Genomic DNA, 22,667 nt, shown 5'->3' with positions numbered 1-22,667 from the left:
AAATTCTGATTTCATGTCTGGGTCTTTCAGGGGGGAACATTCCAAAATGCTGTCTTTCACTCAGTGAAGACCATCAGTCAAGACAAAGATGTAGACAGAAAATAAATCCCATATAAACCAAGAGGTCGTTTTTTTCCTGAACAGAACATGAGTCAAAATTAACAGGAAATAAGTTAAATTATAGCATGAGTTTCTAAACATGCTGTTATTGCATCTTCCTCTTTAAAAGGCTGGTATTTTCCTCATAAAAATATTGTGTAGTTTTCCTTTGTGTCCATGGACATTTATTTCATAAATAAGTAAAATCAGACATGTCTGTGTTGGTGTAGTATTTGGCTAAAATGTACCTCGGGTGGAGGGTGGAGCAGGATTCCTTGCCTTGGGAGCTTGGCATCCTCTAGTGGCCAATTTCAGGAAATCTGGGAGCACGGTACTCAACCGCTGAAGGAATGGCCCCCCTGCATATCTTCCAGTACTTCTCCAATAAGAAAATGTTAAATTTTGAATGGGAACAGCTAAAGAAAAGGCAAAGCCTCATTAAATAGACTCATTTACCGCTTGCAAAACTGTTTGTCTGAAATATCTTCAGAGTAGGAGCATAATATATTATCTCTGGATAAGCTGAAAATATGGTAAATGCCAGCTTAGCATAATTCTGTGAGAAACGATTGCACTCTGTGCGATTTTTGCTGATTATTATTATACTGAACTGATATATGTATATATATATATCAGTTCAGTATAATTATATATATATAAATATATAAATATATAAATAAAAAATATATAAAATTATATATACTACTGAAATTATGTGCAGTATTAAATAATATTATTAAATACTATTTATTAATGATTAATGATAGGAGTCAATGGGAGTCTTCTTATTAGGGATAATGAGTTTTGATTGTGGTTTGTATACATGGATAATCAATTCTACATTTTGGCTCTGTCACCATCAGTTTGGATGGTGACATGAGATCAAATCTGTACAAGAAAGCTGTGACAGCATAATAATGATACCACGGCTTTAATTTTAATTAGTTATTGCAGCATTTCAAGGCATGTTGCTCTTCAGAGCACCTTCTCAGAAACACAGTTTAAATTAACAATTACACTTATCATGTTTGCAGGAATTTGATGTTGCTGGTCTTTAACAGATTTTTTTAATGACTATTTTTAGCTGATGGAAAATGCAGTTTATACTTTTGAGCAGTTGTTCTCTCCAAGCCACCAGGCAGACTCGGCCAAAGTTGCAACAACCATTGAAAAAGTCAAGCTGAGAGTGCTGAAGGTAAATGTCATGTAGCACATTTGCAGGCTGCCTTTTTGGAAACAGAGAATATATTTTATATGAATATACCTCAGTATTTGAAAGAAGATAACCTTTTACCATCCAGCTGAACATATTGATTTGGTGGCACTGTCTGCACACATCACTCTGTGCTGCAGTGCTCAGCATTCAGGTGAAGAACTGAATGAGTTCTGAACTTAGCAAAGTTCTCATTTGGGAGATAAAACCTAGTTCTGGGCAGACACAAAAGTATTTGCATGTGCAGTCCCTTTAATTGTAGGTAAATCAGATTATTAATGCGCTGTGGATCTGGATAAATATTTTTTAATTAACTTTATAATTAGCCTGCCGCTAGAATTTGTTACTCTGAGAAAAGGCAGTGCTGAAACACCCAGGGAGGGCAATCGGGCACTGTTTCTAGCCTAAGAGTTAAATGAAGGGAAAGAGATCCCAGAACAGTAAATCTTAGAGTGGTTTTGTAAAAGCTGGACTAACCTGCATGGCCCTTCAAAAACCCCTGTGCACCTGTGATGCAGCAGCTACAGGCTGACAGGAACCAGTTCCCTGTGGGAGTGGTGAATAACCCCAGGCACATGTGGGCTTGTTTCTTTCCGGTGTGTTTTGGCAGCAATATGACTACGACAGCAGCACCATCCGCAAGAAGATATTCCAAGAGGCACTGGTGCAGATTACCTTGCCCACAATGCAGAAGACACTGGCTTCAACATGCAAACCAGTAGGTGTTTGTGACTAAAAACCCCAAAAAACAATAATGAAAGGCAGGGGAGGAACAGCACCTTGGCAGTAAGTCCTTAACACTGTCAGGCTGTTTTCTCTCGGAGAACTGTGCAGATTTCCCGCCTGCTCAGTGCTTAGATTTGCCACTTCATGGGTTGGGTAGGTGTGGAGCCCAAGGAAGATTTCAGGAAACAGGGACACTGTGTATACACCTTGCTTTCTCAAAGGCAGTTGCAGTCCTTTGCCCATCCCTAGGTTCGTTCCTTCCCTAGAGATCTGAAGTCCCTGAAACTGAGTTCCTCTGGACAGTTGGGAGGCAGGGATGAGCTGGGCCTTTTGTTCATTCCTCTGCAGCAGCACTTGGAGGCATGGTCAGGACTGTGCCCAGCCTGTGCTTAACTCTTTCAGGAAGAGGGCAGCCCTTGCTGTCAGTGGTGTTCAGTGCAAGGGTTGGACAACAGTCAGGGAATAATCACAGAGACCATCTCTGTTCCTCTAATCACACAGGGCACGTTCAGTCAGCAAACACCTGTCTGGTGGAGGTGTTGGGTGATATCTGTGTGGCTGTAGCAGAGTTGGTTGGAAGGCTGTTCACCTGGGCTCAGAATGAATAGTCTGAACCCTCTGAAAGCCCTGGGCACCCTCCTGCCTTGTCCTGGTGCCTGCTGAAAGGGGAGAGCCCCAACCCATCCTGGCCTCCTGCCCTTCTGTTTTGGTGGATGTTCATCTGCTCCTGTTGGCTGTGAGCTCTCACCCCCAGTGTGCTGCTCTTGGTTATGCTCTCAGCTTGTTTCAGTTTCAGAAACAAGTTTAAAACCAAGCATTTTGCCAAATTACACTTGCAAGTCTTTGAGTGGGGATTGTTAAAATTTACAACGTTCAAGAATATATTTAAAATCTGTCTCTTTTGTACGTCACTCTCCTTTCCTTTGGATCCCTGAAGTAACAGTCTCTTGTAGAGTGTCAGCAGTGCCTTCAAGACAGGATGTTTGTGCACGGGGACAAGCATTTCATCACCTGGAGTATGTGTGCAGACATCTCATGTCTCTGTCACAGAGGAAGCAGTGGTGAAGCAAACTTCCACAAGCCCTTTCTGTTCAGTTTCCCACCAGCCTTTTGTGTTTGTGCCTCTGCAGAAATGGGCAGCCAGCTCTAGAAGCCAAAGTGTGGCACAGCTGCCAGGCCCCACCAAGTCCTGACCTTTCACTTGAAAACCTCCAGGTGTTTTTATGTAGGTGCCTCTTCTAGAAGAGGGCAGAGGTCTCTTAATTTACTTTTTATAGACCACCAAGCAGCTACCTAATAATGATTCAGTTATTGTCTAGGCAGCCTCTTGGGTATAAATCAGTGAGCTCAAAGCATTACACACCTATTAGAAAAACAAAACCAAACCCCACGTCTCCCGTGCACTGTGGATTTGCCTCCTTGGACAAACAAGTTGTGTGAGGCATTTCCTCAGCAGTTGTTTGTCTCAGCAGGCAGTGATCTGTAGTGCTTTTAACTGTGGTTGTACTGCAAGAACACTGTTTGGTAAGGACGTAATTGATTGTAGACACACGTAGCTCATGGAGTCATAGTTCAAACAATGCAGCCCAGGAGCTGTCATGGGGTGTTGCAAGACCTGCTCCATGGCATCTCCAAGCCATTTGCTTGTAGTAGGACTCAGAATCCCTCAGCTTTCTCCATCTGTTCCTTTCTTCCCTACCTGCACAGGAGCTGCAGAGATACGAGCAGTACATTTTTGCTGATTACACGAGTGTGATCCAAGTAGAGAACGTGTATGAAGAGATTTTATATCAGACACTGCTTGAAGAGGCCCTGAAAGGTGAGAACATTCTTGAGGTGACAGGAATAACATGTGGCCCATGAGCTGTTCCTTCAGAGCTTCCCAGAATCCTCACCTGGCTGTTCCTGTCCCACTTTCCCCAACACTGGTGGTTACATCCCTACAGTGTTTTTTCATTTGGCTCACTGAAGATGTGATGCAAGCCCTAAAATCTGAGTTACGGGGCAGCGTTACTAAACCCATGGAACTCGGAGTGATGGCTTGGCACAAGCCTTTGTCTAACAAAATGTAATTAAGGCAACTTCACTTGATCTCGATTCCCTGGGCCAAGGAGGGAAATTCTGTCCTTACTTGCAAAGACCTGGTGATGAGTAAATGGCAAGACTGCCAATTGCAAGACTAAGAGAATTGCAAAGACTAATGGCAACAGAGATTAATTTCCCCAAATGAAATGAACTACTGGATGCGGTTTCCATTACTCACAGATGCTAGTGGTGTACTCCTTGCAGATCTCTCTGCTTCTGTGTCAGAAAACTAAACTATTCTTAATAAATATTATATATATACAAATACTTACAAAATATTTTTATCTCTCTATATGTACACGTCTGTCTATACCCTGGATAAAAGACAAGCAGATGTACTGCACAGGATGTTTTCCTAGACCATAGGCACTTCTGTTCCAAAACAGCAGTATAATAATTGTAACCAGCACACTTTTATTAGCATATTCGATGTAAATCCTTCTGCACTGAAGCACTACCTTTGTGCATTGTAGGTCCTCTGCTTCAGAAACACTTAGGTCAATACTAAAGTGCCATTATTAAAAAAAAAAATCCCCATCCCCAGAAAAGAAATGTGAACTGAAAGGAAGCTGAAAATGAACATTATTGTTGTCTTTAATATGAAAATGTACAACACAAACTTGGGAAAGCACTGTGCATTCTTCCCTGTGCCTCTATCAGCCTTCCCAAAACATTCTGGTGTTTCTGTTTTATTCAGTGATCAAAGAAGCCGCCATTCTGAAGAAGCACAACCTATTTGAGGATAACCTGAACGTGCCCTGTGAGAGCGTGTCCAGCCTGACGGAGCTGAGGACCCCTGTGGGATCAGCACAGGGCACCCCCGCCAAGGTGCCCACAGCCGCCCGAGCCGAGGGGTCGGACACCGAGAGCCATGGGGACGAAACGCTCGTTGTGACAGGGAAAATCGTGTGGGAGAAGGATGCTGATGAGGGAAAGTCACCAGACAAAGAGGCAGGCGCCTCTGTTAGTGCAGCTGGTGATCAGGCCAGCAGGAGGGAAGCAGTGGCTGTTACAGACATTGGTGACAAACAGGAGTCCCCCTTGGCTGGCTGCACTAAACAAGGAGTTGCAGAGGGAAAAAGCGCATTGGAGATTGAATCAGAGTGTGTAGCAAGCGCTGAGAGAGAACTCAAGGCACAACAAGAAGCTGTGGAGGAGAAAGTAGCTTCTGGGACTGACGCTGCAGTAAAAAATTTTGGAGCCAGCCCTAAAAAAGAACTTAAGGTACCTGAAGGAGCAGCAGAGGAAGAGGTGACTTCAGAGAGTCAAACAGTAACAGCTGTTGCGTCTGTCAGCGGCACTGAGAAAGCAAGCACAGCACAGGAAAAAGTTTCTGAGATGAAGCCCACTTCCCCACCTGAGAGTGTAACAGATACAGAAATTCTAGGGAGTACAGAAAAGAAAAGCAAGGTAAAAAATGAAATTATGGAAAAATTATCTCAGAGTGAAAATGCAGTAGGAACAGGGTTTGAAGGGGATAGTAAAAAAGAAAGTAGTGAGAGTACTGAGACAAAGATTGTTTCCCAGGATGAAAAGACAGGGAAAGCAGGGTTTGGGGATAGTCCTGGAAAAGAAAGCCAGTCAGAAGAAAAGGGTTATAAATCCCCTGATGATGTGAATGAGATAAGGGATTTGCTGATGCTGACAGTTGAGATCCCAGCAGATACTCCAGCTGAGAACATAAAGGAGGTCTGCGAGGGTGAGCTGCTGAAGTTGCAGGAGCACCATAATGGGAAGTACGAGTTGAGCGAAGTGGCTGTGGCAGAAATTCAGGTGAGCCAGAAGATGAGGAGTGAACATGCAGCAGAATGTGTAGAGTTAAAGGAGGAGCGACCATACTCAGCCAGCCTGGGGACAGATGGTACGAGTGTAGAGAGTGTGCCCAGGGGGGCACAAGCACCGTGGCTGGTGGAGAGCTCGACTCCGCCTCGGGAGGCAAAGGTAGAGGTGGAGAGCAGGCCAAGTGTGTGGTACACGGGTGCGGGAGGTGAGAGGTTGCAGCCAGAGGAACACACGGGAAATGCGGTGGAAGACAAAAGGCTGTATGGGGAGGAAGGGGGAGGGAACAGCCACGCTGTCCTGGGGGAGGCAGGGACACAGAGCTCCTTTCCGAGCCCTGCTGCATTTGCAGCCACGAGGGACGTGCCCATCCTGGATAGAGCAAACCCGGGCCCAGGACTGCTCGAGCCGGTCTCCCTGGTGCAGCAGCAGCGCCTGGGGCAGCCCAGGGCAGAGCGCACGGCACACAGAGAGCCTGGGGGGCGAGAGGGGGAGCCAGGAGATCAGTCATCTTCACACGCAGGAATGCAAAGCACAGGAGGAAAAGCGATTCTCCCAGAAGAACACCGAGAAGATGGTTCTGCACAGCAAAACTCTGAGGAGTAAAAAGCAGCTTTCAGCCCAGCCCTGCAGGACCTATTTACTCCAGTAATCCCGGTTCAGTTGTGAATACCTATGCAGGTCGGGGCTGGAGGAAATGGGCTTTGTTGTGGTGTCCCCAGCTCCTGCAGGTTTCCCACGGATCCCTTCCTGAGGGATGGGTGATGGGTTTCCTTTCAGTTAAAACCAGATTACTGCTGAGGAACCTCATCTGTCACTTCAAATTTGCTCCCTTGTAAAGCTAGAGAAAAAGTCTGAAAATGTGACCGCTGAATGCTTCAAACATCCAACTGTCATCAACTTATTTTAACAACTTAGCTGTTCTTAGGGATGCTCTTGATTTTTAAATGCATGGTTTTGACAAGTACTGCTCTGATTCTGGTGGTTGGTACATACATACTCGAGGATGCTTTTAGTATTTGCATGCAGTATACAGGAAATAAAAACATTTTTTAGTAGTAAACAAAACCAAATAGTTGATTTAGTAGATTGCTGAAAAGCCACACTGTGCAAACTCTGCTAACTGATTACTTAATTATTTTCAAGTTTTAGCAGATATCAAAGACAAGCAAATATTCTGATTTTTAAATTTTTTTTCTCTTATTGCTGTATTTAAAAAGGGGAAAGTATGGGAGCAGGTTTCTCAGTCCCACTCTGCACTTCGGGGTTATTTAGCCTTCCAGAGCACTTTATGGCTATTTTGTTTTGTTTTGTTTTATGGAAGGGAAAGATGAGAATGTTTACAATAACTATAACCATTAGGCAGCATTTCTTTGGTTTAAATCCCACCATAAAATAGATTCACTTACAGCTATCGAATACAGAATATCAAGTCCTGCCATTCCCATTCCCACTGAGTTACTCAGGTCTGTAGGCTGTGGAAATCATGTAACAGGTGTGGAAATCACGTAATAAGTGGCAACAGTTTTGAAATATCAGAATAATTTAATGTAATTTCTAGTGCAGATGTTAACTGAAGTGACAGGCAGCCAGAGGTTGTTACATGTGCTTAGATTTTGGAGGGCAGAATCACATTACAAAAGCAGTTATTAAAAGGAGGCAGCTGCTTTCATACACACGATCTGTATCAAGCCATGATCTCGGCACAGAGATGCTTAAATGTGTTCTTTGCATCTCAGTTTGCACAGAAAAGCTTGGAGATGAAACCCAGTATCTTAGTAAATTGGCCTTTCAAATGCAAGACCTTACTTTAGAGGTCAGTTTAAGGCACCTTGAAATTCTGGCCTGGTGTTTTGAGCCTGTTTCTGAATGTCATACAGGTAGAGGACAGCAAAGATTAATGATAATTGCAGCAAGGACTGCAGGATTTATGCCCATAAAGACATGGGAAGAAATAACAAAGTCCTGGAAGCATAGTATCTGTTAGCATTTAACTTCAGCAAACTGTGCAAAGTCTTTTAATGCTATCAAAATATTCTTTAATACTAACAGAGAATTGACACTAGAGGAGCAGGCAAATATTACTGTGTGAGGGAGGAACCTTGTTGAGTAACTGGATTAACTGCTCTGCCCCTGCAGTAAAATAAATGCAGTTCCTATTTATTCTAAAAGTCGTACTGTGGTATGGAAACGTGAAGGTCACAGATGTTTTCCTTGCAGAAGTACTTTGGCTTGTTTCTTCCTTATATTTAATGCAAAAATGCTAATTTGTAAACATACAAACCACTGCCGGCCAACTTTTTTTAACAAATCACTGCTTATTTCACTGCCGCTGCTTCACTTTTACAAATCATGAACTATTTTTAATTGGTACTGAGTGCTAAGTGACTTCAAATTTATAACACGTCCTCTAGAGTTAAGCAGCAGCAGCCTTTCTAAGCTAAACTTAGGGGACGTGATGGTTTTTAATACTTTTTTTGGTGTGAAAGACAACTAGCATGGCAGCAAAACAGACTGCAGCCTCCTGCAAAAGGAAACTAATTCATTCTAATATGAATTAGGTACATCTGTACAGAGAGCATTTTGCATAAGTATTCCCATCATGGTAATTCTGGAGTTATTTCTGTGGCAGGCCTAGATCTGGGTAATATTTTCCTGTGATATGAGTTGCCTTGCTGAATGCTGAATGCTCAGATGTTTTTCACCAGTGGGATGGGAAAGGATGGGGAAGATTCAGCCTGTACCTTGCTTGGTTCTGCAATTTAAATTGCAGTTCGTCTTGGACAGGGGACTGTTTTCCCGGTTTGGGGCATTTTCTGTCCCTTTGCAAATGGATAGTGTTTTTCTTGTCTTTACCCCACGGTTAGAAGAAACAGCTTGGCTAGAAGAGATCAGCAATCTGCAAGGTTACATGGGACCACTGATCAGAAATTATACTAATGCACCCATTCTGTCGGGTTTGTTGCTTTCTTGCAGTTGCCTTCACAAACTGGGAACCGTAATAAATTGCCTCTCGCGGCGCATGGCCGAGGGTCGGGTGCCCTGACGGGAGCGGGCTGGGGTGTGGCATCCATGGGGTTTCCACTGTTAAAAGGCCAGGAGATGAAACACATTGTATTTGCTTGGAACTTCGTACAAACGCATGTCATGGAAATAAAGACGTTCTTCCCTTCCATTGCTGGGACGCTGCTTTTCTGAGTGTGTGGTACTTTGGGGGATTTTATTAAAAACTGTTCTTCAGGCAGCTGGGAGTGACGGAGGTGTTTCCTTCCAGTGCCCGAGGGAAGCCTGCGGGCAACACGGAGAGGGATCTTTTACAGAAGCATGGAATGACAGGGTGAGGGGGAACGGCTTCAAACTGAGTGTTAGGCTGGGTATTTAGGAGGAAGTTCTTCCCCGTGAGGGTGGTGAGGGCCTGGCACAGGGTGTTCAGAGAAGCCGTGGCTGCTCCATCCCTGGGAGTGTGCAGGATCAGGCCGGACAGGGCTCTGACCACGTCCGTACCCAGGATGAGCTGATCTTTACGGTCCCGAGCCATTCCATGATTTCCCCGCACGCTCCGCGCTTGGAGCTCGCTCGGGGCAGCGCCTGAGGGAGCATGAGGGGCGGGGCGGGGCGGGGCGGGGCGGGGCGGGGCGCGGGGCACGCCGGGAGCTGTGGTTCCCCCCTCCCTTTGGCCACGTCGACCCTCTCGTTACGCGTTCCCTGCCGGCGCACGTGACCCACGCGCCGCGCTCCCCCATTGGCCCGGTGGCGCGCGCCGGGGGGGTGTGCCGGAAGCGGCGGCGGCGGCGCGAGGCCGTTTCCTTGGCTACGCCCCCGCGGGCGCGCGCGGAGGGGCCGGGTCGGGCCCTTCCTGCGCCGGGAGCCGCGGGAGCGGCCATGGGCCCGCAGCGGGACTAGCGGGCACCGGCCGGCCGTCATGGCCCTCAGCGGAGCTCCGGGCTGCCGCGCCGGGGAGCGGGGGCCCCGCTGGAGGAGGCCCTGGAAGCTCCTGGCCCTTGGCCTGCTCTCCGCCTCCTCCGTACTGGCGGCCGCCCCGGGAGCCGGGGCCATGAGCAGGGAGGAGAAGCGCCGGCTGGGGTGAGCGCAGGGACGGCAGGAGGGAGGGAGGGAAGGAAGGACGGCGGGCCGGGCCCCGCCGTGCTGGGCAGGGGGTGTGCGCTGCCCCCGGGGTTGGGGTGGGCTGGGCTGCTGCGGGCGTAGAGCTTCGGGACCGCGTCCCCTGTCCCTCCTTCTCCCTCCGACCACTCCAGGGCACGCGTGGCATCGGTGCCCAGCCTGGTTGGAGCTGCGTGTGCCGGACCCCGGCGGGTGTTTCGGGCCAGATCACCCGGCTGCTGGGGACACGCGGCCCCTTCTCCGGTGTGGGGTCAAGCCATGTGCTGTGGGAACTTGTAACTCGTCAGTGCTTGGGAGCTCGTCTTGAAGGTTTCAGCCAGGGCTTGCGTCGAGCTAGTGGTAAAGGTGATCAAAGGTAACTCTAAATCCATACTTGGTTTAATTATGGCCGTGCCTCTGTGAGAGTGCGGGAGTCATAAAAAAGGTAAATATTTACGTGTGTTCCGCCTAGTTCCTGTATGTAACCTAAACTGCCTCGATCCCCCGTGCATGTAAGGGGCTGATTCTTTTATTGTCGTTTTTAGTTGAAGGGTAAATATTACAACGTAGGTGGAAATACATTTTCCTGCGTGGAGTGGGATTTTTTTAAACAAATTGGCAATTAAGCATATTTTGTCTTATTATGTTACTGGGGCAGTTTCATCGTCCTCTTCCAATCCACTGGTCAGTTGTACAGAATAATAATGCAAAAAGTCTGCTGGAGAAACAGTCTGGATACTCTGATAGTTGTTAATCACAGAGTTGTTAAGGTTGGAAAAGGCCTCCAAGATCACCAAGTCCAGCTGTTGGGTATAAGTTGATATTTAACTCCAGTGTTTACAGTTAGGGGGGTTTTCCATCTTGGGTTCTCAGGGTAATTTGTGTGTGTAATCTTTTATATGTTCTCTTCATGAGGCTACGCAAGGAGTTGAAATTTCATTCCCCAATTGGTTTTAAAATTTTTTCATTAATAACTTGCACTTAAAATATCATCTGATGCTCCAGGCATGTGCAGGCCATGTCCTGCCATGGTTTGTGTTTGGGGGCACTGAGCTGGCTCACTTCTGAATAATGTGATCTCTGTACTTAATGACAGGATCATGTCAGTCACAGAAAATGCCTGTAAATATAAGTTTAAAGCAATTTTCTGTTTTCTGCATCACCCAGCAGCTTTGTGTGCTTATCTGGGATTTTACCTGCTGCAACCTGAGAGGCACCTGGGAAAAGCACCATCCTCTGCTCTTTTGATGCCTTAATGTACTTGATGAGTTAAAACTACTTCTTAAATTTCCAAGTCATTGAACTAAATTGGATATTTACAATATAATTGTGGTGTTCTTGGCTCTTTTATGTTTGGTCTTATCAGCAGAGATTGTGAATTATGTTGATGGTAGAAATTAGCATCCTTTTTTGCTTGCAGGGCTCCTTCGTGAAACAGTTAGGAATGATCAGAAGTAGTGCTGTGTTATAAAAAAACTGTGTTTTTTGGGGAGTTTTTATATCTAGAAGCATTTCTGTCCTTTCAAACATATGAAATAAATGTAAGGGTTTTCTTTAGTATTTGCTTGGCAAGAGATCCCCAAATAATTTCATGTTAGGTGAAGAAAGAGTCTTTCCTTTTTGGTGTGGACCAGAGTATCTGAATCAAGAAAAATTATTATTCTATATTTCATTTACTTGAGTAGAGTATGTTAGTAGAGGACCTGTGCCTGATACTCAGATATTGAAGTGTGATGCATGTAAGATGGTGTGTTAAAGACCGTTGGGAGACAGACCACTAATGCTTTTTCTTTTTTCTTTTTTAGAAGTCAAGTGCTTGAAATGTTTGATCATGCATATAGCAATTATATGGTAAGTCAAATACTTGTTTGATGTTTTTCGGAGGAGTTGTTGCTGACCTGGGGAAGAAAGCAACCACAGTACATGACATTCTATAGAACTATCCGGGAAGGGGGGGTGAAAACAGAGCTAAAATAAGTAACAGCACCTGTAAAGCCTTTAAAAAGACCAGAACATATACTACTTTCAGGAGGGTTGTGATGGCTTTTAGAGTGGTAACTAAGAATTGCTTGTGGTAACTCTCCTAATCTGTGCCTGATCTTTCCCAAATCAGTTTATCTCGTGTCAGGCTATGAGCAGTAAAGTATTTGCTTTGAAATTCTAGGAAAAGGAAGCTCGAGAAGAGCTGTCTGTAGGCATGAGATTCTGGAGAACACAAATAGATCTTATTTATTTTGTAGGTAGAAATTACATCTAATATTTCTTCAGTAGTAAGCCATGTCAGATGCAGTTTGGGGGCTCTTCTACAAACTGTTTGTAGAAGAGAAAGGGGATTTGGTGCCATATCCAGGCATTCCAGCCTGTGCCCAGGATGTGACTGTCATATGACCGTAGGCCACACTGGCTGTGGTTTCTTTTGCTCTGACTTGTGATTCCTGTGCCGATGTCCTTCAGTTCTGGATCTCTGAGCCATTCCACCCACCCTGGGATGGCTCAGTTTAGAAAAGCTTAAGAATAAATAAGTTACTTGGAGTGGACTTCCTCAAGTAATACTTACTTTGAATATTCTGTAAGTAATATACTTCTGAGGAGAAACTGTAGATGTCGCCTAGATACATATAAAATATTAATTCTTACTGGCTTTATATGGACATTCTTGCACATTCTTTGTGGCTGTTGCAGAAACCCGTCTCAAGTTGCATCAGTTCCTGCAGCACAAACTGCTGTCTCCTGGCAGCATCTTGCCACATGTCCCATGTTCTGTGTTATAGTATAAACTTAATTATGTAATTCAAGCTTAAAATCTCAATAGTTACAACTTTATACAGCATGAGAGAGGTACAGAACTGTAGAGTGGACAGAAAACCAGGCAAGAGGATTTTCAAAGGGGTGTAGTTTCTCCAGACCTTTTGACTTAATCTCTGTACTTTTGAAACCTTTAGCAGTTAAAACATCAGGCTTTTTGGTAGTAATTTTTGTAATCTGGTTCCATGAAAAACACTTGGCTTGGGTTTCCCCGAAGGAAAACTTACGTATTTGGCAAAATTGAATAAAATATTACAGGGATTTGTGATGAACTGGCAACTGGTAGGGGTCTTGCCACATCTGAAGCAAGAAAATTCTGTTTGAAGAAAAGTAATAACTTCAGCTATCCTGGAAAGTTTGAAGCCAAAAGGATATTTATTTGCCACGTATGCTGGAGCGCTAAACAAACAGAGAAATGTGACTTGCTTGTTTAAAGTTGAAGAAAAGATTAGAGTATCAGACTTGATTGTGACAGCAGGAGAATGTAGTATTTTTGCAGGTGTTTTTGAAACAGCCAGCTGAAAAGTTCTGATTTTCTGTTTCTATTAATACATATTTTAGACATCCATATTTAGAAGACTGAAAATTCGTGTTTGATTGCAAGGGAAACTCCCTTGTCTTTTTTTTTTTTTTTTTCCTTTTTTTTTTTTTTTGTCTTTTTTTAGTTGTTAACAGCAGCTTTGAGAAAAATCTGCTGGTTTTTTTTCAGTCCTTCAACAATATTTGTAATAATGGGGATATTTTTTCTTCTTGGCTGTCAGAACATGTGAAAATGTCAATCAGTTGAGGCCAGTGACAAGTTGGGAAATAATTCAGTAGCTGCTTATTCTCTGCTGCAGGCAGAGAATAAGTGAACTTTTATTTTTCAAAATGCTTCTAGTTCTTTATTTGTAAAACTAAAAGTTTATTTTTCCATATTATTTATCACTTATCCAAAATTTAAGCCAGAGATCTCAGTTTTGACATTGCTTTTGTTGTGTACTTCTTTAATCTGTTTTTCTGAATACTTTGCAGAGATATTCAGAAACATCTGAGCTGTATTAAAATGATCTAGATTTTGCCTTTTGTAGTTAAACTTCAGGAGAACAAAGAGTTGAGCAAAGACCAAAACACTCAGGAGGGTAGTATACAGGGAAACAAACCATCAGTTTCAAAAGAAGTTGCTGTAAGAGCTGTTTATTTATAGAGGAATGCTCTTTTTTCCCTTTTTATTTCATGTTTGAATATAGATTATTTCTGTACCGTATATTTGGAAAGATTTTGAATGTGTTTACTTGCAGTTTCAGTGCAGCAATTGAAGTTTTTTATCCCGCCACATGTTAGTTCTCCACTAAAAGTTAAACTGGAGATGTCAGTACTTGATTTCAGCCAGTTTCCTGCTGAAATCAAGAGAAAGGCTCCATCCCAAACCACTTGTGTTGAGCTTCTAAAGGAGGCAATTTCATGTTGGTTGGAATTAGATATATTTAAGATTCATCACTACTGATGTCAGTGTTATATTTGTCATATTAGTGTCAGTTATGTTTGTAAAAGGCTCAGTCTTGTTAAGGTTTTTTTTGGTGAATGTTGTCTTTTATGCCTTATGTAGTAATCCACCAATTTTTTGTTTGAACTCCTGAGTTCTCTTACCTGTTCCTGACTGTCACCCCCAGCCAGCTGAGTTCATTGTGCAGTCCATGAAGGACCAGCCATCAAGGTGATGGAGAGCCTGGAGCATCTTTCCTGTGAGGAAAGGCTGAGGGAGCTGGGGCTGTTCAGCCTGGAGAAGAGAAAGCTCCAGGGAATGTAACAAGGGAGAGAGAGCTGGGGCTGTTCAGCCTGGAGAAGGGAAGGCTCCAGAGAATTTAACAAGGGAGGCTGTCAAGAAGACAGAGCCAGGCTCTTCTCAGTGGTGCTCAGAGGAAATGGGCACAAACAATGGGAGGTTCCCTCTGAACACAAGGAAACACTTTTTCACTGTGGAGTTGACCAGGTTCTGGCACAGGGTGCCCAGAGAGGCCGTGGAGTCTCCCTCCTTGAAAATGCTCAGGAGTTGTCTGGATGTGGTACTGGGCAGCTGGGTCTGAGTGGCCCTGCTCAAGCAGAGGGCTGGGACAAGATGAACTCTAGAGGTCCCTTCCCACCTGCAGGGTTCTGTGATGTCCATGCAGTTTTTCTGAAGAACAGCGTGATGAGGATTCCTTTCACAGGCTCCCAGGAGTGGCTGTGAGCACTGTAACTGATTCCCCTGTTTTGTTCCCAACAGGAGCATGCGTATCCAGCTGATGAACTCATGCCTTTAACTTGTCGTGGACGAGTGCGGGGTCAGGAGCCAAGTCGAGGGGATGTGGATGATGCCTTGGGAAAGTTAGTGTCTGAAATGGTCACTGTAAACATCTAGGAGTAGAAGTACAATTGGCAGCCCATAAAACTTGTTTGTTCAGTTGATATGGCCAGAAACTTACACTTGTAAGAAGTATTCTTATTATTGTGAAGTTAACTGATGTGAAATTGTACCTTAATCAGAAGAAAAGAATTGACCAGTGAATGAGATCCAAAGATAATTCTTTTAACCATTCTCCAAGTATTTTCCATAGGGAAACCTTCCAGATGTGGGCTGACATTTTTGGTATTAGTAGTAGAGGTTTTAAGGGTTCATGATCAGCTAAACAGAGCAATAAACTCTTATCTGTGATGCTGGCCTAATAAGTGATAATTAAAATGCTTTTCTTAAGTAGAAAGTTTTCTGAAAACAGGCAGTCTAATGATTATCATGTGTATGATAGCCTGAGGCCTTTGCAGAAGTATAAAACATTATTTCAGACATGTTTTCTATTCTTTCTTTTAAGGGAGCCAATAGTACAAAATACTAATCCTTTGGCTAGCAAAATGTAGATTTAAGGACTGGTTTTTTCCGTATTAAATGGAATAATCAAAGGCAAAGTTGACTTACTCTAAATTAATTTGTAATTGATTCCTTTGAATATGTGCAGTTTATAGAGCAAATTCTTTAATTACAAATAGCTGATTTTTTTTTTATATCACTGATTAATGTCTCTAAGCACAATAGTGGTAATCAAAGCTGAAATCCTTCTCTTGAATACTGCTTATAAATTGTCTCTAGGATAATGAGCATGTTACTTTGGTTATGTTTTGTTATGTACAAATGTTCCTTAGTCTAGAGATTTCCATATAATCTTGCTGCCTTGGAGGTATCTAAAGACACAGCAGATGAAAAGTGTCAAGAAAATGTATTTTGAATCCTGGTCATGCATTCTTTTTAACGACCTTTTTTAAACATACAAGCATTTGAGTAAAAATACCTTTCATCCCCTTAGATGCATTAAATTATTGTATGTATTTATTGTTTTTCTGTATACGTGCTTTATTCTGTACCTTATACTTAGTTACATTATTATGTAGCAGATTTCTTATCTAATCCTTTTTCGTGCCAGCTGCCTCATCAGTTGTGTTCTCTGCCAGCCTTTGCAGTCACAAAATGACAGGGTGAGGCAGCTGGGTCAGTCCTGTTTCCCTGGAGAACTCAGGAGCCTTCCATATAGCTGTGAAATGCATCATTTCCCTCCTTTTGTATGGAAAAAGTTGTGGATTTGTTAGGCAGTTGTGCATAGTCCTTAGCTAATCTCTGTCTCTTGTAAAACAGCACTCGCAGAATGCCATTATGTCGTTACAGATTTAAGAGAATTGTAATACAGGAAGACTTACTAGAATTCTGATTGTTACGTGTTACCTACAAGGTCTCAGACATTGGGCACTTGCTGAAATCCTTGGTGCTTGCTCCTCAGTAGGCAATTTTAACTGTTCCAAAGTGTTCAGTTTTAACACTATCATGTTCTGTAAATTCTGTTCTGTGTTGTGGGTGTTTCTTAGCATAGGAGCAGTTGTTGGAATCAGACACATTTAAGATACAATTATAGATATAATTCCTGGGATGGGGAAGGTCCCCTCAGCTTGGGATGCACTAGAACAGCCCTGGAAAAAACCTCTGATCCTTGTTGGGATGTTCCTGTTTCAGACAGTGTGGAGCTGACTTGATGCTCTCTTTTCACAGAATAATCACAGAATCCCAACCTGGTTTGGGTTGGAAGGGACCCTAAAGCCCATCCTGTGCCACCCCCTGCCGTGGGCAGGGACACCTTCCACTAGTCCAGGTTGCTCCAAGCCCTGTCCAACCTAGCCTTGGACACTGTTAAAATAGTTCTTTATTTTAGAGTAAATAAAGTAGTTCTTTATTTTAAGCCTACCACTTGCTAGTGTTGGAACAGTTTCTGGTAGGAGAAATTTAGCTTGGAATGGCTTTTGATCTCAACATTTTTCCTTTTTTTTGAAAAAAAAAGTAAAACAGAGGTTGGAAAAAGACTTAAACTTTTTTGCTGGGTTTCTTAATAGATTTGATTGGAGACAAAGAATAAAAATGAAATTTGCTTACCAGAAGTTAGAAGGCTTTGCAGTAAATAAATGTATCTGTGATCATAGCTTCTTCATCAGCTCCTATTCTGGTCACTAGCAAAGGGAAGAAACTTAGAAGGAGGTTTTGATATCACACATGTTAAATTTTTTGCAGCTGGTGGTCTGTGAGAATTTTATTTTCTTCCATGGTATCAGTTACTATTAAAAATCATTTAATTCCTACACATACAGATCTATAGTAAATCTGTTTTAAATTTTCTTTCATAGGTTTTCACTGACCTTAATTGATACCTTGGACACTCTTGTGGTAAGTTTAAGCTGTTGATAAGCTTTGATAAAACAAAGAGATTGCCTTCTAATGCTCAGACTTATTTTTAGATTTCTTTTTCATGATCACTGATCTCTGGCTCTGTTTGAAGTGACTGTTAGTCGTGGGAACTTTGAAGTGCTGTGAGGGTGGAGTTTGGAGTTGGTTGTAGTAAGAAAACTACAGCAGTTCCTTCACATTTCATTGATACTTCTTAATATTGCCTTTTTTGGCTCTAATTTAACACAAAGAGTTTGTTGTTTTCCCTTACAGTCTAAAGCAAGAGGCTCAGTTAGTGGTGGGCACCTCTTAATAACCACTGATGTATTTCTAGTTTTAATTATATGTACGTATTTCGTGGGTGACTGTCTGTGCACTGAAATATTCTGTATACAAATACACTGTGACTGCATTAGCTATACTGGAACTGAACACCTGCTCACTGTTGTATTCCAGGTGTTAAATAAAACCAAAGAGTTTGAAGAGGCTGTAAAAAAAGTAATAAAGGATGTTAATTTAGATAATGACATAGTTGTGTCTGTCTTTGAAACCAACATAAGAGTCCTTGGGTGAGTAAATTTTGTTTTCAAAACTCCTAAAAATATGGATTTTAGTCAGTGTCTTTAAGACACCTTTCTGTGCTGTTCCACCTATTTGAAACAGTTGTGCCTTTGTCAGTTCACCTGAGAGCAGTTTTAAAATGCAAGGCAGGACTTGCTGCAGTGGTACTGGATCAAGCTGCCCCCCATCTCACTGCTGCAGGCACAGCTTTGCTGATTAAGAACCCCATATGCATGCTGAGGGAGCAGTGGGTTTGCTTAACAGAAACAGGCTTGGAAATGGCTCTGTTCAATACTTGATTTACCAGTATTTGATACTTGGGGTCATAGATTATTTCAGCTTGGAAAGGACCTCTGGGGCTCAATGCAGGATCAGAATGTGTAATTTGAAGTTACTCTATGCCATTTTAGAGGTCTTGGTTGCTTTTCCTGTCTAACATTGATGAATCAGTGATTCCAGTGATAAACAAGAAGAATTGCTTCCAATATACTGGTAGCTAACCTTGATTATAATGGGGATTGCATCAGCAGTCTAAAAATTAGGGCCAGTTATGTACATGTCATCTAAATTGTAGAGAGTTGTCCTTGCTGTACAGATGAACATACCTTTTGAGATGTGGATAATTTCTCTTGTGTTTAGAGGTCTCCTAGGTGGGCACTCAGTGGCAATTATGCTGAAAGAAAAAGGTGAATATATGCAGTGGTACAATGGTGAACTCCTGCACATGGCAAAGGAACTGGGCTACAAGCTTCTACCTGCTTTTAACACCACTAGTGGTCTCCCTTATCCAAGAGTAAGTTCAGTTTCTGTAATGCAGGATTACAGCTCTAATCAAGACTTCTGTTGCTTTGATTTTATATCTGTCTCCAAAATTGTGTCTATATCTATTAAGTGGACAGAAAATCAAAAGCTGATAAATTGCAGGTACTCTCAGGAGCCAGGAGTAGTGAGATATTTACAAAACTAAATTTCCAGGAGCACTTGTGATATTCTGAGTTCCTTATTTGTTGCTAAAAAAAATTGCTAGAATTAGATTTTTAGAGTGTATTCTCTTATTCAAATGTCTAGTGAACCAGGCAACAAGTCCTTGTTTGGGAGGGTTGAGATTTTGGGTATTTGTAGATACTTCTCTGTGCATGTTTAAGTTGGCAAAGCAAAACCAAAGGGATCGGTTTTTTCTTGTCTTTAGAAAGAGCGTAAATTATATACTTGCTGTACAATTACAGGAATGTAAATTCTTTCACCTAGGAAAAATAAAGATTATAATCTCTGTTTTTCTCTAGGTTAACTTAAAATTTGGTGTAAGGCATCCAGAAGCACGAACAGGAACAGAAACTGATACCTGTACGGCTTGTGCTGGTACCTTGATCCTTGAGTTTGCCGCTTTAAGCAGATTCACAGGAACATCTATATTTGAGGTTTGCTTTTTTTTGGCTTAGGTCTTTAGCATTCTGTTACATTTCTGTAATTTTAGAAAAATAATTCTGAGTTCATTAAATGGATGTTTTAGCTGTGCTGCACAAAAACATTTGCATTTGTTCGGATTTGTAGTGTTTGTGGGCTTTCTTCTAAGGTTTGATTTTTTTTTTTTAAATCATTTTTTAAATCACAGGAAATAATTTTGGTTGAAAGTAGTTAGAGTAATACAGAAGTAAACAAGATAAATGTTCTGAAGATTAGGAGTTCTGAAATCATTAGACATGAAACATCCTATTCCTTTCCTTGCATCTTAACTGAATTAGCCGAAAGAATGACAGAGTTTAGTGTCTGTGTTTCCCTAATTCCCTGTTGTTGTTGTTGCAGGAGTATGCCCGGAAGGCGCTGGATTTTATCTGGGAGAAGAGACAGCGCAGCAGCAACTTAGTGGGGGTCACCATTAACATCCACACTGGAGACTGGGTCCGCAAAGGTGGGGGGTCTGACCCACAGGCAGGGACCACGGGCGCTCTGGGGCGGGGGAGATCTCACGCACCCCCAGCACGCTTACCTGGACTGTTTAAAATATTAATGGGATAGGTAGTGGAGAAACCTGCTGCCCCAAAGCCTGGCTCTGCTCTGAGAGGGCCAAGCCCTCTCTGGTAGAGAAACTGGTTTTATTCACGGCAAAGTGTTCCCTGATCCTCTTTAACACCGAGAGGGAAACACCTTGGGATGAATTTTCAGAGACTTTGTTATAAATACATAGGAAAAATATAAATAGGATGGGAGAAGTGGTGTCCTGTGAGAAAAGTGAAATAAGTGTCTTCAATGCATGTCTGTCCATATTATTGCGTGCACTGGCATAGACACACAATGTTGTGTCTCTGCTTCAATCTGCGCCCTAATTCCAGTGAAAGGAGGCTTTTCCTTTCACTGGAAGAGCCTTTAAAATCAAAGTGGGAATATACGGTAAATACCCATACCACTACTTAAAGTAAACCCACCTTTTTATTTTCTCCTGTTGCTAGATAGTGGAGTCGGAGCAGGAATAGATTCATACTATGAATATTTATTAAAAGCCTATGTCTTGCTGGGAGATGACAGTTTCCTGGAAAGATTTAACACGGTAAGTTAACACCTTGCTCAGGTTTGTGCCTTCTGCAGTACAAATTTCAGAGTAATTGTGTTGTCAGCTGTTAGCCTGAGAAGGGGTCTTCAGCAGAATTTCTGTGACTTCTGTTGTGTTTAGTGCCAGCTCTTTTTACTGAGGGTTTTTGCTAATCTTGGGTGATTAGCTGCCACCTGAGCAGTTATTTTAACCCCATCCAGTAAAAATCAGAACCTTCTAGGCCTTTCTCCAGGTTCCCAGTATGGGAGAAGCTGTATTTCCAGATCACCTGGGAGAGTGTAATACTGCAAATGTTTCTGTAAAAGAATTGTACAATAAAGGCCCTTCTGTAAGGGCCTCTTATTTCAAGCCATTGTACAATTTCATTCTGTCCTGGAGCAACAAGAAAATCAAAATGTGGATCTTGCTTTACACTGTAGATCCTCAGGCCCAGGATACATTTAAGTATACAAGCTGAAAACCACGCTTAGATTTTTTTAAATTCATAAATTAATGAGCAACTTTGTCAGCAGTATCATTCTTTCATAAAAGCATTATTTCTTTTGAAAATAGCAATATCTGTTAAAAACATTTTAGATCATAATAGGATTTTATATCATATAGCATGATTTTTTATTAGAGTGGAGTAATTCCGTAGTTAAAGGCCTGTTGTAATACTTTAGGTGTAATGATGATTTCATGGTCCTAAAGGGCAGCCCCCAGTGCTACATTTTCCTTAAGTGTTTCCTCTGTTAAGTGTTCCCTGTCAGTTTGGCTTGTGTGCTCAGGATTGCACCTTCTGAAAACAAAGTTTAGGATTGGAAGTCAGCAATGTGGCAAATGACCTAATGGGTTTTTTAAAGAAGAACTTTAAAGTTCTTCTGAACCATCTGGTCCAGCTGCTTTGTTTGGGTTTTTAAATCTCCTTTTCCTCCTGAGATCCATATGCTTTGGAATTCTGTTGTTCAGAGAAAGCAATTTCAGCTTCCTTTAGAGTGTGCTTTAAAATTCAGCTGAAACAAATGTGCCTTAACTGTGATAGTTCCTGGTTTATCACATGGCTGCTGGGTATACTTTTGTGTATGTGTATTCCTTGGAAACGTGGTAAGTTTTGCAAGTGTAATACTGTGGAGCTTTTCAGTATTTACTACACTTAATTTTAGTTTGCAAACTAGAGATTAGTGGCACTGCAAAATGTAGCAGTGATTGGGAGTGTAGTACTGGCTTTTCCATTCAAATACAATGCCAGTCTGGTGATCTTTTGGGGAATAAATTGATATACAAACTCCTGCTTTTTCTGATGTTTGGCAGCACTATGATGCCATAATGAGATACATCAGCCAGCCACCTCTTCTCCTTGATGTTCACATTCATAAACCAATGCTAAATGCTCGGACCTGGATGGATTCTCTGCTCGCTTTCTTCCCTGGGTTGCAGGTAAGGTGTAAAACCCATGTACAGATGGTTTTAATAACAAGGAAATGATTAACTGGGTTGGATATATGATTTTCAAGTCAAGCTTAGTGATTTGATTTTCAGAAATACTGAGGGAACATCCCTGGAAGTGTCCAAGGCCAGGTTGGATGGGGCTTGGAGCAGCCTGGGCTAGTGGAAGGTGTCCCTGCCCTTGGTAGGGGGTAGCACTGGATGGGCTTTAAAGTCCCTTTGAACCTAAACCATTCTGGGATTCTGTGTTCTCTGTACCCACTCTTCCAGTCACCTCAATGCTATGATGCAAGTTAATGTGCTTTTCTGGCTGTGTTGAGTATCAGGAAAGGTATGTCCATGTAATTTGCTTCCTTCACTCCTAGTCATGAAAATACTCCAATTAACCTGCCTTTTTAGTAGTCTAGTGACAGATTTCCTAGTGTAGTGGTTTGGTCCAAAATACTCATTACTGTTTATCTGCTGTGAGATAAGAATTAGGAGAAATGCAAAACAGGCACCAAACTTGAAAGAATATAAAGAAGTTTATTAACAGACCTAAAAGAAGAAAAAAAAATTATACCACCTTCAGAACTCTCCTCCTCCCCCCACCTTCCTCCCTTCTCCCA

The 22,667-nt window shown here is 42.5% G+C and overlaps 2 protein-coding genes across 5 annotated transcripts in view; both read left to right on the top strand.

The window, feature by feature from the left end:
* NIBAN1 (niban apoptosis regulator 1) overlaps window positions 1–9,086 on the top strand; it is a 57,409-nt gene extending 48,323 nt beyond the window's left edge. The window contains exons 11-14 of the mRNA XM_039555667.1: window positions 1,184–1,294; window positions 1,923–2,030; window positions 3,746–3,857; window positions 4,821–9,086. Coding sequence (XP_039411601.1) covers window positions 1,184–1,294; window positions 1,923–2,030; window positions 3,746–3,857; window positions 4,821–6,508 — 2,019 coding nt within the window. The 3' untranslated portion in view covers window positions 6,509–9,086. The remainder of the gene's footprint in view (window positions 1–1,183; window positions 1,295–1,922; window positions 2,031–3,745; window positions 3,858–4,820) is intronic.
* Window positions 9,087–9,711: 625 nt separating this feature from the next.
* The window catches only part of EDEM3 (ER degradation enhancing alpha-mannosidase like protein 3), a 27,047-nt gene continuing 14,091 nt past the window's right edge, over window positions 9,712–22,667 (top strand). For 2 of the 4 annotated variants that reach the window (XM_039556197.1, XM_039556195.1), the window contains exons 1-10: window positions 9,730–9,985; window positions 11,809–11,854; window positions 15,054–15,154; window positions 17,486–17,525; window positions 17,982–18,094; window positions 18,726–18,879; window positions 19,370–19,504; window positions 19,890–19,995; window positions 20,534–20,631; window positions 21,925–22,050. In XM_039556197.1, the coding sequence (XP_039412131.1) occupies window positions 9,825–9,985; window positions 11,809–11,854; window positions 15,054–15,154; window positions 17,486–17,525; window positions 17,982–18,094; window positions 18,726–18,879; window positions 19,370–19,504; window positions 19,890–19,995; window positions 20,534–20,631; window positions 21,925–22,050 (1,080 nt within the window). In that variant the 5' untranslated portion in view covers window positions 9,730–9,824. Of the gene's footprint in view, window positions 9,986–11,808; window positions 11,855–15,053; window positions 15,155–17,485; window positions 17,526–17,981; window positions 18,095–18,725; window positions 18,880–19,369; window positions 19,505–19,889; window positions 19,996–20,533; window positions 20,632–21,924; window positions 22,051–22,667 lie in introns of all 4 variants that reach the window. The other 2 variants (XM_039556196.1, XM_039556199.1) reach the window with 2 other exon arrangements.

This window comes from Corvus cornix, chromosome 8 (assembly GCF_000738735.6).
Source record: "Corvus cornix cornix isolate S_Up_H32 chromosome 8, ASM73873v5, whole genome shotgun sequence".
Lineage (NCBI taxonomy): Eukaryota > Metazoa > Chordata > Aves > Passeriformes > Corvidae > Corvus > Corvus cornix.
This window is presented reverse-complemented; position numbering and strand designations above follow the sequence as displayed.